General features: G+C 44.4%; 1 protein-coding gene across 3 annotated transcripts in view; it reads right to left on the reverse strand.

Moving 5' to 3' along the window:
* Nucleotides 1-16,207, reverse strand: part of CLTC (clathrin heavy chain) — a 35,403-nt gene extending 19,196 nt beyond the window's left edge. The window contains exons 1-7 of one of the 3 annotated variants that reach the window (XM_049804036.1): nt 15,913-16,207; nt 5,776-5,983; nt 3,363-3,631; nt 2,853-3,014; nt 1,932-2,045; nt 1,349-1,522; nt 307-504 (exon numbers count right to left, since the gene is read on the reverse strand). In XM_049804036.1, the coding sequence (XP_049659993.1) occupies nt 307-504; nt 1,349-1,522; nt 1,932-2,045; nt 2,853-3,014; nt 3,363-3,631; nt 5,776-5,983; nt 15,913-15,954 (1,167 nt within the window). In that variant the 5' untranslated portion in view covers nt 15,955-16,207. Of the gene's footprint in view, nt 1-306; nt 505-1,348; nt 1,523-1,931; nt 2,046-2,852; nt 3,015-3,362; nt 3,632-5,775; nt 5,984-6,078; nt 8,368-15,912 lie in introns of those variants that run through there. The other 2 variants (XM_049804037.1, XM_049804038.1) reach the window with 2 other exon arrangements.
* Nucleotides 16,208-16,631: the final 424 nt, after the last annotated feature.

Raw genomic sequence — 16,631 nt, forward strand, 5'->3', positions numbered from 1 at the left:
TGTCTTTTCATAGAAACTTTTTTAATCATTGGAAAAGTAAAGATAAGTACCAGAAACATTAAGCCTCATAGCCATTACTTCATCATTTATTCCTTTCCCCCTCTGTGAGCTTCATACAAGCTTTAAGATCTTCCAGTATACAATCAATACTCTCAGCACATTGTGTACAGGTATGTCAAGTACTACATTAGGACAGGAGCAGTAACAAGATTCTCATCTTGCTACTTATGAAATTCAGCAAGCTTTCCTGAAGCAAGCAGTGTAAGCCGGTAGAGTTCAGCACTGTTCCGAATACCAGTCTATTACCTTTGGGGCATTAGCTGCCACTTTTGCTGCCTCCGAATAGTTCCCTTGTGCAAACAGTGCATTGAATTTTCTGGCAAAGAGTTCCTCAGCACCTGCCAGGTTGTTGCGGACAGCCATTCGTAAAGCTAGGTCAGGATTCTGCAGCACATTTGTGATGTAGGGAATAATATTCTCTTCTTCCACACACACTGAGAGCACCTGAATAAATCAAGGAAAACTTCCAGTTAGTCCAAATACAAGTGAGCCAAAGGCTAAGCTAACCTCTACAAGGAAAGCAATAGCATACATGGAAAGTTTTTCCATCCCTTGATAACTGCAGAGTTGTGTCATTCGAATTAAGAAACAGACCATCCAATGACTGCATCTCGGCAGATGATGTAACAGTCAGTTTAAACTGAGGTATTGACAGAGGTCAGAAATACAGGGATGCAAGTACTATCTTTCTATAACCTGTACTCGGTGTCTTAAGTAACCAATCGTGGAGGATAAACTAGGAACAAGACTTCTGCTCTGTATTATTCATGCTCAACAAGCGACAACATTTGAAATCAATTCAGTCTAAAGGAATAGCTGTACAATGTTAGCAGACTAGTTTAAACTAGTTAAGTTAGATGTGTATGGAGATACAGTAGCAGATTTTCTTTAGGGCTCAGAACACCATCAGACACCAGATATTCTCAATAGAGTTCAAAGTTAACATATTTAAGACTTCCATTAGCATATGCTCTGCAAGAGGATACAATCTGCCCCCAAAAAGAGAGGTATACACTAGTTCCATCCTCAACAGTAAGAGTGTTTAGATCCACCGACTGCCATTACAAAACCCTCCAAATTATGCAACTAGAACTTGAGCTGTAGAAGAAACTAGAAGTCAGACAAGCTGCACTCCTGTTCAACTATCCAATACTACCATATTCCTCATTCTACTATTCTGTCTTGTTAATTTACGTAAACCTCTAGACATTGATATGAGCACTACAGTGTATCATTAAGGGCCAGTGGGATTAGCTAAACAAGTGGTTTCCGGGCAAAGCTTCCTTACTTGTCCCTTTCTGTTTACTCCAATAATTCCAGCTGTTGCTTCATGCTGTGCAGTAACAAATATAGTCTCTCCACTGATTCTGTTCATGTAGATACAGGTGCCAGTTTCCAGGTCATACAAGTGGATATAGCCATATTTTGTTATGAGAAACACCACATCGTGCTTGTCACTGATCTGCAAGACAGGAATAGATTAATCAAATTTGATATTGGATAAAGCAAGTAAGTGCTTTTAATAATCAGCAGATAACTATGCCATTTCAGGAGAACTAGAAGTGCTGTTACATTTTTACTTAATACTTGGGTACTATCACAGTAGAATGATGTTTTAAGAGCTTGAAAGACAAGTTAAATATTCATGGATATTTCTCCCATAAACAGGAACGTGCTGCCTTTGAATGCTCCTTCAGTCTGCACCTTTCCTTTAACACCACTGAAGCAGAGGCAGAAATCACAACAGTTTAGTGCCAAGCCTCAGGTCAATATATTGACCAGCTGGCTTCCAGTGCCCTGTTACAGTGTCACATCATCCACCAAGAGAAGCTACAGACTAGTTCTTATGCTCTTGTTTGCAGCTGTCATACCTGCATGGCAACAGGAAAGTCATTTTGTGCTTCAGGAGGAAAGAAGACATCCACTGCTTTCTTCGGAAATGGCTGATTCCCAGTGGGTGGTGTGCCAACTTCAATGATATGTAACTGTGCAATAGATAAGATTAGTCTGTTAGTTGTTGTATTTAATTTCTGTGACAATAGATTCAACAATAAAGATACAGCAATTCTTTTGCTGCTGAGCCTTAATCCCAAGCTTATGCAAAGATAAACTAAGTCAGTCTTCCTCAATATTTTCACTGGCTAAACGTGTGGCATACTGTATTCATGTACCCTAAGTGAGGGAAACAGTTAAGCATAATCTTTAGTTACCTCTAGCTACTTAGAAGTTTAAGGATTCAATTAGGTCACTATACGCACTCTTTCAAGTTGGTTAACATTTTACAGAGACATTTCTGAAGATGTTTCTCTGAATCTAGCTTTGGTTTTACCTTGTTTTAGCGGTCACAAAGTAGCTCACATAATTCCAGTGTTAGTATTAGACCACTAGTTAGCCTTGTGACTCTAGTGTTCAATTTTTTGTATCCAATATTTTGGAAGTAAGTTAAGCCTGATACTGGGGATCAGCATCAAAGAAAGATTACAACAGCTTTTCCCTTAAGCTTAGCCTGCGAAGCTGAGAGTCACATGTTTCAAGCAGCTAATTAGGCTGGTTATGACATGCCACCTTACTTCATGACTCAAAACAGACTCCTGCTACATCAGGTAGCCCCTGCTGTGAAGCTTTGTATGCACCAGTTTTCACACACATAGATATATAGCATCCAGGTTGACACATAGTCCTTCACTTTCTTTCCTAAAGGCAACTTTGTGCATTAAACCATTTGGTTTCCTGGAAGCAGATAACCAGGGTGAGTCGCTAAAGATTACAGCATATTTAGAACCAAGTCTTACCTTACCCCCAGCTTGCCCTCTTACTGCAAAACAGAAGAGAGTGGATTCTTCAGCATTTCCTTCCATCTTGAACTGCGCAAAGCTAGCTGCATGTCCCTCAATTGGTTGTGACACTTTTCTATCTACAGAATATAGCTGCATTGCTCCCACAACACGATTTTGCTAGACAAGACAGAACAGGAGTCAGGAAACTACAGGCACTCAGCCAGTAATTTCATTTAAGTTAGTGTTAGTAAATATGTTGTCATATCAAGCTGAAGTACCATGCTATGAGGTACCATTCTCTTACAAAGGCATCACTTAAGACTCTTAACCTTCTACTAGTGTTTATACCATTATTGTAATGTTTTCAGTTACACTTAAGTTTGTTATTTGAAGATCAAGACAAGCATTTACATTCCCAACAATGTTTTAGGAAAGAAAACAAACATATCAGTCCTGCTCCTATAGGAGGAGGAAACAAGACAAGCTCTGGGTTTTCCATGGCAGGCCTCCCTAGTGGTAAAGTACCTGTGCAGATATGCCCGTTAGCAGTAGCCACTTCTGCTTAGCATCAGTACGGTAGTTGATGATCTGGCAGCCAGCAAGACTAGAATGACGATCAAACATTTTCACAGGCTGGGACTCCCCCTCCATACTCCAGTGGTAGACTGCATTATCCGTTACAAGGGCAACAGTATTCAGAGAGATCCATTTCCAGAAGGTGACATCATCTGTCATTGTATGAGCCTTCATTTTGCTCTTCATTTCAATGTTAAATATTTGAAGCGTTTTCCCAGCTAGAAAACACAACAGTGTTTGCCATGTTACAGTTTCCACTTGTTACTTCAAGCACTGGTTAAAAGTAGAAGAGCTGCACTATCATATTAAACCCTTGCGACTTCCTTCAAGAAAATGCTGTTATATACTGGCAGTATCTTCAGTGATCAGCTATTACTTTTAACCAGACCACATTCCTAGGGCTAATTTTACCAATTTGCCACTACTGAGCTACCAAACAGATGTGGAAAACAACTTGGTAGGAGACAAGAGCTTCAGTTGTACGATACTTCACATACATCAAAACTAGGTTACAATAATACTGAGTATCTTGAAAGTTGTGATGAGAGCTATGCCTGTGTCATTAGAAACTATGTCCACATCTGTTTTAAGTATAAAAAAAGCGCAACATGCAAGTTGGCAGAGGGCTTTCGTAATTCAGACTCATTAACCAAAACCCTTAGGTCGCACTAACGGGACACACAGCTAGTGGTTGCAAACCAGACTAACAGAAACTGCGCAAGGAAGGGAATCTAGTGACCAACACAAGCTCTAGAAGGTTAAGAGGAAAAAGTTCTCTGAAATACATAGAATGGTGCATACATACATCCTGAACAGCCACCTGCAGTCATTTCTACCAGTTTTTACAGTGCAGTGGCATATAAGAAATTATTTCTTCCTGTTGAGAAGATAAGGAAGGTTCTGACCAACTTCTACTAGTTTTAGGAGGCACCTATTTAAGCACATGCTAGTGTAGCCCAAGAGGAATATAAGAGATCATGGGAAACCAGCTGCAGGTCAGAATATCTGCTACAGTTACTAACAGTAACTCAGCTTGATAAAGTCACAGTGCCCTATGGGCAAGTGACTTCACTGACCAAGGATTAGTTTAGTTCGAAGCCACCATTAGTTCAGCTATTGACAGAAGGTGCAGAGTCAGGAGTTTCTCCAGAGCTTGGAGAACACTGTCTAATAGTGTTACTCAGGCTACAGGCTAGCAGTTTGTTTCCATATCTAGTGCAGCTGGAGCTTTAGAGTCAAGGGAGATGACATTCAGGTAACATGTATCCTACTTAATATGCCTTGCATAGCATGAGGCAAAATCTAGACCTAAGTTGAAAGGGTCAGTCCTGTTTATAAAAAGCTTAATATCAAGACCCCAATAGTTTAAGTATAATTAAAGTTCTCAAGTGGATTAATTTTCTGAATCTTAAGGATTCCCTTGTTTGGGAAGGCATGAAAAACCTCTGTATTTTAGGCTTTCAGTTGCTTAAACACCACTGTTCAGCCATGTGCACCATAGATCTAAGCCATTTTATTCTGCTTTTCCTTTTCATAAGACACGACAGGAACTAGTACAGTCAATTGAAATAACTCACCATCTGCACACACAAGAAAGCATTAAAGTTGTGACAAAACAGTAGCACAGTATTAAAGTCAAACTTAGAAAACATTGAATACATATAAATCTTTCCATTAGCAATACATGCATTTCTGGAGTGACAATATTTAAGTCTTCTTAGGCCTCTTGGGGAAAGAGATCGACACTTCTGGAAACTCCAGAGGAATGCTTGTTTTCTCTATTGCCAGAGATACCAAGCTAGCTGACCTTGTGCTTTATTCACCACACAAATCTGCCCTGCATAGTTTTACCCTTCTTATCACTGACTGATATAATAAATACGCACAAACTTGTGCGCTGGCCTCTTCCAGCAAGGCCAGACTAAGGCTTTCTGGAATATTTCCCCTCCTCCCCAGTCTTAGTTTTCCTTTCTTTACAGAGAGGCTTACTTGACAGACCTTATACGCTTAGAAGATCAAGTCTCACTTCCCTCTAATATGATTCCAGACTTGAGGCTCCAGAAGTATCTTAAAGCCTACACTTTCCTTCCAGCTCTCCCTGCTCAGAAACTGTAAGCATTCTGACTGAAGCAAAAAATCATCCTAATGATCAGCAAAGAGCAGGAAGCCTCAACTGAAGTTTACTGTCCAGCTACCTTCAGAAGAACTGAAAATGCATTAAACTTAAGCTCCCATTAAGCTGTAGAAAATTGGTAAGGGATCCTCCCACATAAATTGCCTGAGAGACTTAAGTCTGTCATAAAATAGTCTTACAGAAAGCTGTCCATCCATTTCAAACATTTCTTTATCAGGACTTCCATACCTTTTAACGCAATGACTTTACTGGCAGGGTTCATGATAGCACTGTCAGCTGAAATTGGTCTTCGAATAGGGTTGCTGGGGTCATTCATGTCAATGATCACCACCTGAGCCTGTTCTCCTACTTTCTCTCTTATGCAGATGAATTTGTCAGACTCCATTGTCAGAGTGCTGAAGCCAATGTTTGCTGGGTTGATGCCCAGATTTTGGAGCTGGAAGAGAAAAAAGGTTTAGCACTAAGTTACTACCTTGGTATAGCCATGAACAGCTTTTGTGAAAATTGCAAGACATACTAGGCTTCACCTACCTTTTTGTGACAATACAACCACGCTACCCAAAAATGGCATGGCACGCAAATTCTTGCCCGTCTTCAATTAAACCCCACAGGCTTCCTGCAGAAGCCCTGCAGCAGGTGCTTGGTATCTTGTCTTCAAGGTCCATTTACAACCCACTGTTTTGAGAACTCAACTTCTGAGCCCCTCATACGGTTTAAGGCACGATGAACTTGCCTGCTCCTGGTAGCTCTGCTAGGGTTGCAGCTTCAGTACTCACTCTCACCAGCTTTGCTTCCAGAGCCCTAACTTATTCCACTAAGCTTGGCAGCTACCGCTATTTCAAGCTTAGCATCACATGTGAGGCGTCTGAGCTTTATCTTTATCCTTGTAGAGTTAAAAAAAGCTACCTGTCTAGCAATTAGCCTAGTCCTGTCTAGCAGCAAGGCTGTATACCACCCAGCAGGCAGAGCTAACACATTCGAGATGGACACTACTGAAATCAGACATGGCTCATCCACAGCCATACTTAACACGGAAGATATCAATAAACCACCTCCTTTTCTGCTGAGCCACAGTCTACTTCTGTAAACCTTTAAATGCATACCCTTAAATTATGTTTCTAGTACGGCTTGCAACAAAACACAGTTTAATTAATACTGCTTCATTGCATTTGCAACAGGCTGGTGTGTTAGGATGTCAGTAGTGAAACAAAGTTTATTCCATTTTTAACAGCTGAAATGCAGAATGGTTAGTTCACCTCACGTACAGATACCCAGCTTGTGGGTGGATATACCTTAAAAAAACTCAAGACCAGTTTTCTACTGTTAAAGGAATTATCACTTCTAATACTTCAGATATTTTTCTTTCTGGGAGACTGTTTGAACTTCAAGCCCAAGGACTCCCAAGAAGGGCTAGACCTTCAAAGCCTTTTCAGTATTATTGTACTAGTTTGAAGCAAAACAGTAAGCTCTTATCACCTGTGCTCTGTACAAGCTCTGAGATGACCACGCCTCAGCTGCTCTGTTCCTGCCTACTTGCAGCTTGTGATAAAGAGGGTGTTTTACTATACTTCCCCTGCGCCCCAGCTTTCAGGCAATGCACGCGAGTAACAAGTAACATCTAAGCTACGGCACACAAGTTAACAGAACAAGCTTCACAAAAGGCATGTCAACGGACTATTTGTATCACCCAGTGAATCAAGACAGACAGATCTTGGTACGGTTTAAGGTTGAGACTCAAAAGCAAGTCAGTTTTAGCTCCCTGGGTCTGCTGAAGGAGAGCCTTTCTTGCAGATGATTCAGACTTCATGCATGGTTCTCTGGGTGCTCTGCATTTAAGTCCTTTGTCCTAAAGGACACTATTTCATTGAAGTTACTGTGCTCTTTCAAGAGAAGACTTCACCATTTGAAGCTCTTCAGTCAGGTTTGAACGAAACCAAAAACATGTTCAGGCTTTTTAATGTTTAAGGGCTCATTTCATAACCAGTTGACAGCAAGTTAACACTGATCTTCTGGTAAACTTAAGGTCTACCCAGCTTTTCTTCTTTAAAAGATTTCACGAGAGATAAGACTACAAGCAGAACAGATTTAAATGTAATTCTTGAAGCTAGGCATCAAGCTAGTTACCATGACCGACTAGCTGAAGCTGTTCTTCCAAGGCAGAATATCTACACTCCCTGCGATGCCACACAGTGAACAGTTTCATTCAGAGACAGCTCCCTTTACATCCATCCACCTGACAATAAAGCTAAGAAACTTTCAGGTGAAAGGTAAGTGTTTTATCAGCTCTCCCAAGAGAAAACTGTCTTAATGCTACAGCTATAAAAATCAAATCCTACCTCCTTGACTGGTCAGAACTCTGTTACTCAGGTTTAAGTCAGCATTTGAGGTCCAGCACCACATCATCCAACCACACATTCTTCAGCAACATGGATTCGCTTAGGAGATTTCAGATTTAAGTTCAATTCTCCCTTTCACACCTTTAGTTGGGTAGTATTCTCTAGGCTTAAAACTCTGGTATTTGTACATCAGCTAGGCAGAGCTATATGCAACCCAGTCACACCCCTGCAGGCAGAGAAGGTTTGAAGATGTAAGAGTTTCATCTGGTAGAGCTGGAGAGACTTACTATGATGTTGCATTTCCTTTTGCTAGGGCTGCAAGCTTACAAGCACAAAGTCATTTATCAAGCAATCCATTTCCTTGTTAGTTTGGTAGAGAAGGGTAGTCTGAGTGCCAAGTACTCCACCTGGCAGTAACTCACAGCACTATACTCAAACATTGTTGACAGAACAAACCAAGTCCTAGCAGATGGCAGACCTCTTAGGGAGGCCTGGACTTAGCCACTGAATCAAAGTTGCTTAGATATCGCAAGACAGATGTATCTTAATCACGATCAAACTGCCATCTGCTAGGCATCACCTCTGAGGCATCCAACCATAGTTAGTAGTGGAAGATGCGGTCCTTTTTAAACTTGAGGCCATTTTCAAAGGCTAGATATTCCTTTGAAAAGATTTAGTCAACTGGCACTGGAGCTCTGAAGAAAGCTTGAAGAAGCTTTTTGATGGAGTCGTGACCATTAGTGAGGTCTTTAAGTATACAAGCACTTTCTGCTAACATTTTATCTTTTAATCTCAACAGATCCAAGTGCAAGAACCAAGTCTGCTTCAAGCAAAAAAACAGGAAGATGACTCTAACCGTGACAGTCTCTGCATTTGATTACACAAGAGCATCGCCAGCCAAGAGCGGTACTTGCTTTGCCCAGTCTCTAAGGCTAATGGTAACTTCTTGGCTGCACTCAGACCCGATGCAGAGATGTATCAGGTTTGCGTGGCAAGGTTTTGGTAGCAGAAGAGGGTTACAGGGATGGCTTCTGTGAGAAGCTGCTGGAAGCTTCCCCTATGTCCAACAGAGCCAATACCAGCCGGCTCCAAGACCGACCCACCACTGCCCAAGGCCAAGCTAATCAGTGATAGTGGTAGCACCTCTGTGATAACATATTTGAGAAGGAAAAAAGTTGCAGGGGGCACAGAAACAGCAGCTGGAGAGAGGAGTGAGAACATGTAAGAGAAACAACCCTGCAGACATCAAGGTCAGTGAAGAAGGGGGAGGAGATGCTCCAGGCACCGGAGCAGAGATTCCCCTGCAGCCCATGGTGAAGACCCTGGTGAGGCAGGCTGTCCCCCTGCAGCCCAGGGAGGTCCACGGGGGAGCAGATCTCCACCTGCAGCCCAGGGAGGACCCCACGCTGGAGCAGATGGGTGCCCAAAGGAGGCTGTGACCCCGTGGGAAGCCCACGCTGGAGCAGGCTACTGGCAGGACCTGCAGATCTGTGGAGAGAGGAGCCCACGGAGCAGGTTTTCTGGCAGGACTTGTGACCCCGTGGGGAACCCATGCTGGAGCAGTGTGGTCCTGAAGGACCGCAGCCTGTGGAAGGGACCCATGCTGGAGCAGTTCGTGAAGAACTGCAGCCTGTAGGAAGCACCCACATTGGAAAAGTTTGTGAAGGACTGTTTCCCATGGGAGGGACTCCACGCTGGAGTAGGGGAAGAGTGTGATGAGTCCTGCCCCTGAAGAGGATGAAGCAGCAGATACAATGTGTGATGAACTGACTGTAACCCCCATTCCCTGTCCCCCTGAGCTGCTTGGGGTGGGGGGGTGTAGATAGAGAATCCAGGAGTGAAGGTGTGCCCGGGAAGAAGGGAGGGGTAGAGGGAAGGTGTTTTGAGATTTGGTTTTATTTCTCATTACCCTACTCTGGTTGATAGGCAATAAATGAAGTTAATTTTCCCCAAGTTGAGTCTGTTTTGCCCATGACAGTAATTAGCTGAGTGATCTCTCCCTGTCCTTATCTCGACCCATGAGCCCTTTGTTACATTTTTCTCTCCCCTGTCCAGCTGAGGCAGGCGGGGGGGGGGGGGGGGCAGCGTGTGATAGAATGGCTTTGGTGGGCAGCTGGTGTCCAGCCAGGGCTAACCCACCGCAACAGAACTCTTGAAAGTACTGATCTTTCCCTGGACTATAGGTTATTTGCTTCCCCAAGCAGGCTAAAGTTCAGGTGAGCGAGGCAGGATTGTTTATAAAGCTAAGCAAAGTAAACAGAGACTAAGATTACTATTAGGAAACAAGACAAGAGGTATTTCTTCGGAGACATTTATTATGAAAATTTCAATACTATTCCAGGTACAAACTCCTGAGTTTGCACTACAACTAAGAGAATATGGCACTTGTGGCAGATTTTCTACCCTTTCTCTTACCACAGAGGAAAAAACCCCAAATGCTTAACATTGCACTCATTTAGGTCCACTACCTTTCAGCAATTCATAAACAAGTTTAAAAGACTGGGGAAAAAAAGAAGGAATCATAAGATACTCCTACATTATACTACAAAAAAAACACTTCCTTGGCTTTCAAGCAGATTTTAAAGCAGAACTTGGTAGCTGTGCTTGGGCAACCAATTTACAGTTCAAATCATTTTACGCCAACATTTGTCGGAAAGTTGTGTTATACCAGTCTCCTGAAAGCATGTTGAGAAGAAAGTGTTCTGTGAAGTAGCTGCTTCATTAGAGTGGAACCATGAAACAGGTTGCCAGAGACAGCAGCAACTCCTGTTCAGCAAAGATGCTGCCTTGAAGGACTCCTCTAACTCGAGGTTGGATACTTCAGTCAATTGCAGGCTGTACTGAACCATCGAATTCTATGACAACATTCATCTGAACAGCATTGAGAGATGAATCGCTGTAACATGGCAAGTGAAAGTCTGATTAGTAAAATTATTTTTTCACTGGAAGGTAATTCAAGTACATTTTTGGTAACTCACCCAGAGAAGTTGTCATATTACATGCATGTTTGAAAAACTGAATGGTAAAACTGCTGACAAGAGTCTCTTTGTTGACCCCTTCCTGGAACACTTGCTTTCTTGTGACAGTTTGCTTAGCTGTCAAATAATTTCTCCTTGCCTACAAGGAAGGGCGCAGAACTGCTGAGTACGCATTTCACCTCGACAGGATATAACCACTGTTCTTGTAGCCACAAGCAGCTGCTTAGTCTCTGCCCAGAGACTCCTTATCTACATGCAGCTAGAAATCACGTAGCTGGGAAATGCCAGTTAACACAAATATTCCCAGTCTTTTGAGCAGCACGGAGCTCCTTGATGTGCAGTGAGTCACATTAGCTCTACTGCAAGGCCATGCGTATCTGTGCTGATCTGTCAGCGTTGCTGACTGCAGTTCTGTAACACAGGAGTCCCACAGCCAGTCAATGGCTCTGGAGTACTTCACACTTACCAGCGCAAGGTAAGAGTTACGGTTTGTGACAGGCTAGGAAGTTATGTTTTCAACAGATAAGAGACCTCTATAATATTCAAGAGCTCTTCTATTTCTATATCCTTCCTATTTTCTGCTTCACCCTCAATAGGCTGAGGTAGCCATCCGGTCTCAGCAGCCACAGGCATGCTGTGCAACTATTTTGGTTACAAGCCACAGCTGAGACTGTACCTGCTGAAGCTTGAGTTCAGAACCACTGGTTGCCATTACTTATCTTTGGTTAAGTCACCACAGTCCCAGCGTGAAGTGCTAACGAGTAGTGCCACCAAGACAAGCAGGCCTGGTGACTTCAGTACCTGCTGCGAGGGACAGGCCAAGAGGAATAGCTTATGAACTGCTTAACTAATTGTTCCTATCCAATTAGTGGACGCACACACACTCTTCAGGTCGCCTAGATTTTTCACAGCATTATTTGTTACAGATTTTCCCACTGTAAGAATACTCCAAGCTCACTGATTTTAGGAATTCAGATCCACTAAGAAGCAGGGAGCAAGACGCACCCCCCCCCCGCCACACACACCAAAACAGCATTAGGCACAGCAGTACTGTCTAATTCCTGATTTAAAATAACAACAAAAGACTTAACTGCTTCAAATTAATGCTTTCATAGCAGAGATTTAGTGTTTCAGGATATATTAAACTGTCTCACTGCCAGCACAATACACGGAAGCATTTAGTTGTTTGTCATTCTTAGAGTGAAGTAGTAAATTTTTAAGTTTTATTATACGATGACTCGGCTATCCAGTTTATTCATTTAGCTCTTTGGCACAGCTAGCTATGATTCTGAGAGCCATCCAAGTACCACAGCCCTAGAACAGCATAGCCGCCATTCAGGTTTGCTCCACTAATGACCAATACATACAAGAACCCTTTTCCTAGTTTAAGAGAGTAGTTCTGTCTCAGCACCAAGCACACAGCATGAGCTGACAGTTTTCTGTACTGTCTAGCCAAGTCTACAGAATAATTTAATTTTTTATTTAATATATTTAGGTTCAGAAGAGTATTTATTAATGCCTTAAGTCACACCAGTACAGCGGTGCACCTGGTCCAAGTTCAATTTTTATGTATTTCAGGGTAGTGTAGCTAAATTAAATGGCAATCACAGTTCATCACCTGCTAACTTGCCTGTTTCCTTCTCATTCATCAGGAACATATAATCTTAGAAAAGCTCTATGCACCTACCACAGTAGGCAGTTGCGTTTTACTTGCACCCTCAAGTACACAGAGGAACCAACTTATGGAATCCCTAAAACCTGAATACGAGCAACCAGATTTGCAATCATTTGACATACTGAACTCTGATCTCCCACTACAGGCCCACTGCACTGCTTCCTCATGGCTACTTAAAAAAAAGCAGGCAGCACTATGAAGTTTTATAACACAAGTCCAGTAGTTTTGATAGCACAGGAATCAACTTTCTCCTTGGAAACTCCCAAGGAGAAAGTTTCTCCGCAGTGTGTTGTTGATTTTTTTTTTTTTTTGTGGCAAGGCAGGCATCTACAATAGACAATACACAGATAACCTCCTACATATTTGTGACTACTGAGACTTCAGAGCTAGGTAATGGGACTCAAACAAACAAAACCTGACCACACTTTTTTTTTTTTTTTTAGACTTCACTTAGGAACTATCCAGAAAGCTTACTTAACCCTAGTAAGCTAACTACTTGCCACATCTTACTTGCCCGAACTAGATCTTTAGCTCAAATTGTGGGTACAAAGCATGCTGTACTGCGTATCCAAGAGACAAAGACATTCAGGAGCACAACAGCGCAGGGCTTCTGGAGCCTTTAACTCTTCATTCCCATATCACCTAGCCAAGATGCTGACAGCAACAAATAATGCCAGCGTGCCTTGAGTAGTGCAATATGGAGCGCAACTGGACTGAAGCTGAAGATCAGGACAAGCTTTGTACAGACAGTTACTTGACCATTTTCTGACCTGCAGTGGTGGATCCAGGGAGAACGAGCATCATACCACACGTATTTCTGACTGCCAGTCTTCTAGATTAATTAAAAGCAACTTTCAATAATAGCCTCACAAGAACTTTCTCATTCATATCCATCACCTGCCTTTTTATGAATAAGGCTCCGGTTGGGTACCTTGTCTTTCATTAAGCATCAGCTACAAACTTGCAAGTGTTGCACAACACCTGTACCACAAGTTGCCTAAACAATGTAGGTCAGGCACAGTTCAAGAAATTGTATCGTTGAGTCCATGAGGACCTCCTGTGAATAGCCTGGAATATGCTAAAGCAGTTCTGGATAGCAAAAATGTAGCAATACCAATGTTTCTGCTCTCAAAATTTGCTCCAACAGCAAGTCAGAAGATTCAGCACAAAAACAGTACCTCCGAGAATTCAAGTTCCTCTGAATTTTTTCAATGAAATAAAATGAGGAAGTTCAGTAGGCACAGCAAACTGAAGTGTTATGGGCAAGAGCCACACGCATGTAGGTTCAGAAAGCTGGACACCCAGCCTCACAAAGAGCAGCTCACATATGCAGTTGTAAAAAATACCAGTTAAGCCAATGCTCTACATTAAATAGGAACAGGGGAAAAAAATAAACAGATAAATCACTCTTCAGTCAGAACAGTCGTGTTCCACAACAGTGCTGGCCTGACACCTATCAGCACTTCTGGAGTGAGGCTGATGAGTTTCGTTATGTAATAGAACTCATGTCATTAGAGACCTGGTAGTGGGTCACATGCAAAGTTTGTATCTTAAATAATGTATCATAGATGCATTTCCACAATACTTTATTAAGAGCTGGGCTACCCAGAGGGATGAGTTTCACCTGAGTATACAGAACCTGCTCAATATCCAGTTCTAGGCTATGCCACTACCAGGAGAGAACACTTGCTCAGAGTTGAAGCCCAGGCCAACTCATGAGATGCTCCTGTCAGTGCTGCTCACTAAAGAAGAGTCCAGGGCTACACCTAAGCTATGAGTTCTGGCTGGTTTTAAACTGATATTGAAGTAAAGTTATCCAGTGCTCAACAGTTAGCTAGCTAGATAAAAACCAATTATGGTAGCATTTTTTTTTTTAAATCTAAACATAATACTATGGACAGCAGTAATTTACACAGCAAAACAAGTATTTTGCAATTGTTCTTTTAACAAGGTGTCTAGAAATTAATTTTTTTCAATTTAGGTTAGAAAAAAAAAGTCACTAGAAATCATACAAATCCATCACTAGGTGGGTTAGCGCCCACCACAGTCCCAGTTAGCTAAGCACAAACTACAGACAGACGCAGGGCTACAGACAGGTTGCTAGAAGCCAGAAGACCCTGCCTAGGTACATCCATGTCACTTTTATTATACAAGTTCTCCTCAAAAAATACTCCTCAATAGTGAAGCCAAGCTTAACACCATCACAGCTACAGCAACTCAGGATGAGAAGCATGGCTGGTAGTACTTCGCCCTGTAGACTAGTCAGATAGGAAATACACATTGCACAATTGTGTTACCACTTCCAGACCCCTCCCTGTGCTCCAGCTTCACTGAGAGACTTTAAAGGCACATGCTTATTTGAGAAGGTAACCTTGCATTCCTACAGCGGAGCAATTTTAGAATTTGTTGCTAGTGCCTTTATAAAGCCACCTTAAAGAAACTAAAGGCCATCACTTGGGAATAATCTATTAGCATCCAGTTACGGTTTAATGATAACCAAACCTAGAATTTGTCAGAGACCAGTAGACACCAGAAAGTGTAGACCTGGCACTTCTGTGCCTGCACTGCCACAGCTGTACTGCAGGGAAGCCTGCAGTAGCTTTCACATTTCGCTGCAATACGTGGTTTTTCTTCACGGAAGATGACATTACAAGTCAGAACATCAACAAAATCACTTCGTGTGTCCTTACAGTTATAAGAAGTCTTAGCCTCGTTAAAAAAAAAATAAAAAATTAAGCGATACCCGGAGCCAATTTGGCCTCCTCATCAATTCACCCCCTCCTCCCCCCATCCCTTGCAGATCCCACACCGAAGCGGGATTTCCCACTCCCGCTGCCCCGGAGGAGACCGACTCTCTCCCGGGAAGCAAAGAGGAACCAGCCGCCCTCTCCCCTCCCGCCTCCCCGCAGGTGCTACCGTGGGCTCGGCGCCAGCCTCGCCTACACCCACCGGCACCACAGACACCCCACCACCCGCACCGGGGAAGGCAAGGCGGGGACCGGCCGAGGGCTGGATACCCGGGCACCTCGGCCTTTCGCCTCCTCCCCAGGACGCGGAGAAGCCCCGGCGGCTCCCCAGCCCTTCCCCTCAGCTCCGGGCCCGCTGGAAGGTGCCCTTCGGGCAGGCACGGCGGGCAACCCGCGGCGGGAAGGCGCTGCCCGGGCTTAGACACCGGTAAGGCTTTACGGGAGGGCTGCCATCCCGCCACCGGAGGGACCCGGGCCGCTCCACGGCCCCTCAAGACGGGCCCGGAGGCCTCTCGCCCAGGCACCGATCCCCCCCCGGGGCGGCTCCTCCGCCTGAGGGAGCGGCCCGGCCCGGCCCGCTCGCCTCAACACCCGCTCTCCCGGCCCGGCCCGGCCCACTTCGCGCCCACCTGGAGATGCTCCTGGAAACGAATCGGCAGGATCTGGGCCATGGCGGCGGCGGGCTGGGGCTCCAGTCCGAGGCCGGACCGGAGTCACACCTCAGCGGGGTCCGGGCGGCGCGGGGAAGCGGGACCGCAATGGCGGAACGGGCCAGAGAGCGGGGAAGAGCCGCGGACGATCCGGAAGCTGCCCCCGCCGGCGGAAGGATACGGCCGCGGAAGGAAGAGACCTGCCCTCACCTGCCGGGACCGGCCTTAACAGCGCCGGCCGGGCGGAAGGATCCCGGCCGAGCGGCGTGACACGCACGCCGCGCAACCAATGGGAGCGGCGGAGGGATCCTCCACCGGAAGGGACTATTTCGAGACTCATCACTCCTCCCTCCCCGGCCTTTTTTTTTTTTTTTTTTTTTGCCACATCATGCGACTGAGGTGCGGCTGCGTCACTTCCGTTCCGCGCTCGTCGCCCCGGTGGGTCACGTGGGCGGGGGGGGCGAGAACGGCCGGGCAAGGTGACTCCCCCGGGGGCTTCTTTTTTTGGGGGGGGGGGGGGCCTTGGCGACTGAGGGTCCCGGGGGGGGGGTCTCCCCGGTCAGAGACGCGATCGCTGCTTTTCCCCCCCAACTCCCCGCGCCCGGTAGTTCCCGGTGAGGGCCGTTTTCCTTCCAAATCCCCATTTAAAAAATAAAAAAAAAAAAAAAAAAAAAAGAAAAAAAGGGGAAAACAAAGCC

Source organism: Accipiter gentilis, chromosome 6 (assembly GCF_929443795.1).
Source record: "Accipiter gentilis chromosome 6, bAccGen1.1, whole genome shotgun sequence".
Taxonomy (NCBI): Eukaryota; Metazoa; Chordata; class Aves; order Accipitriformes; family Accipitridae; genus Astur; species Astur gentilis.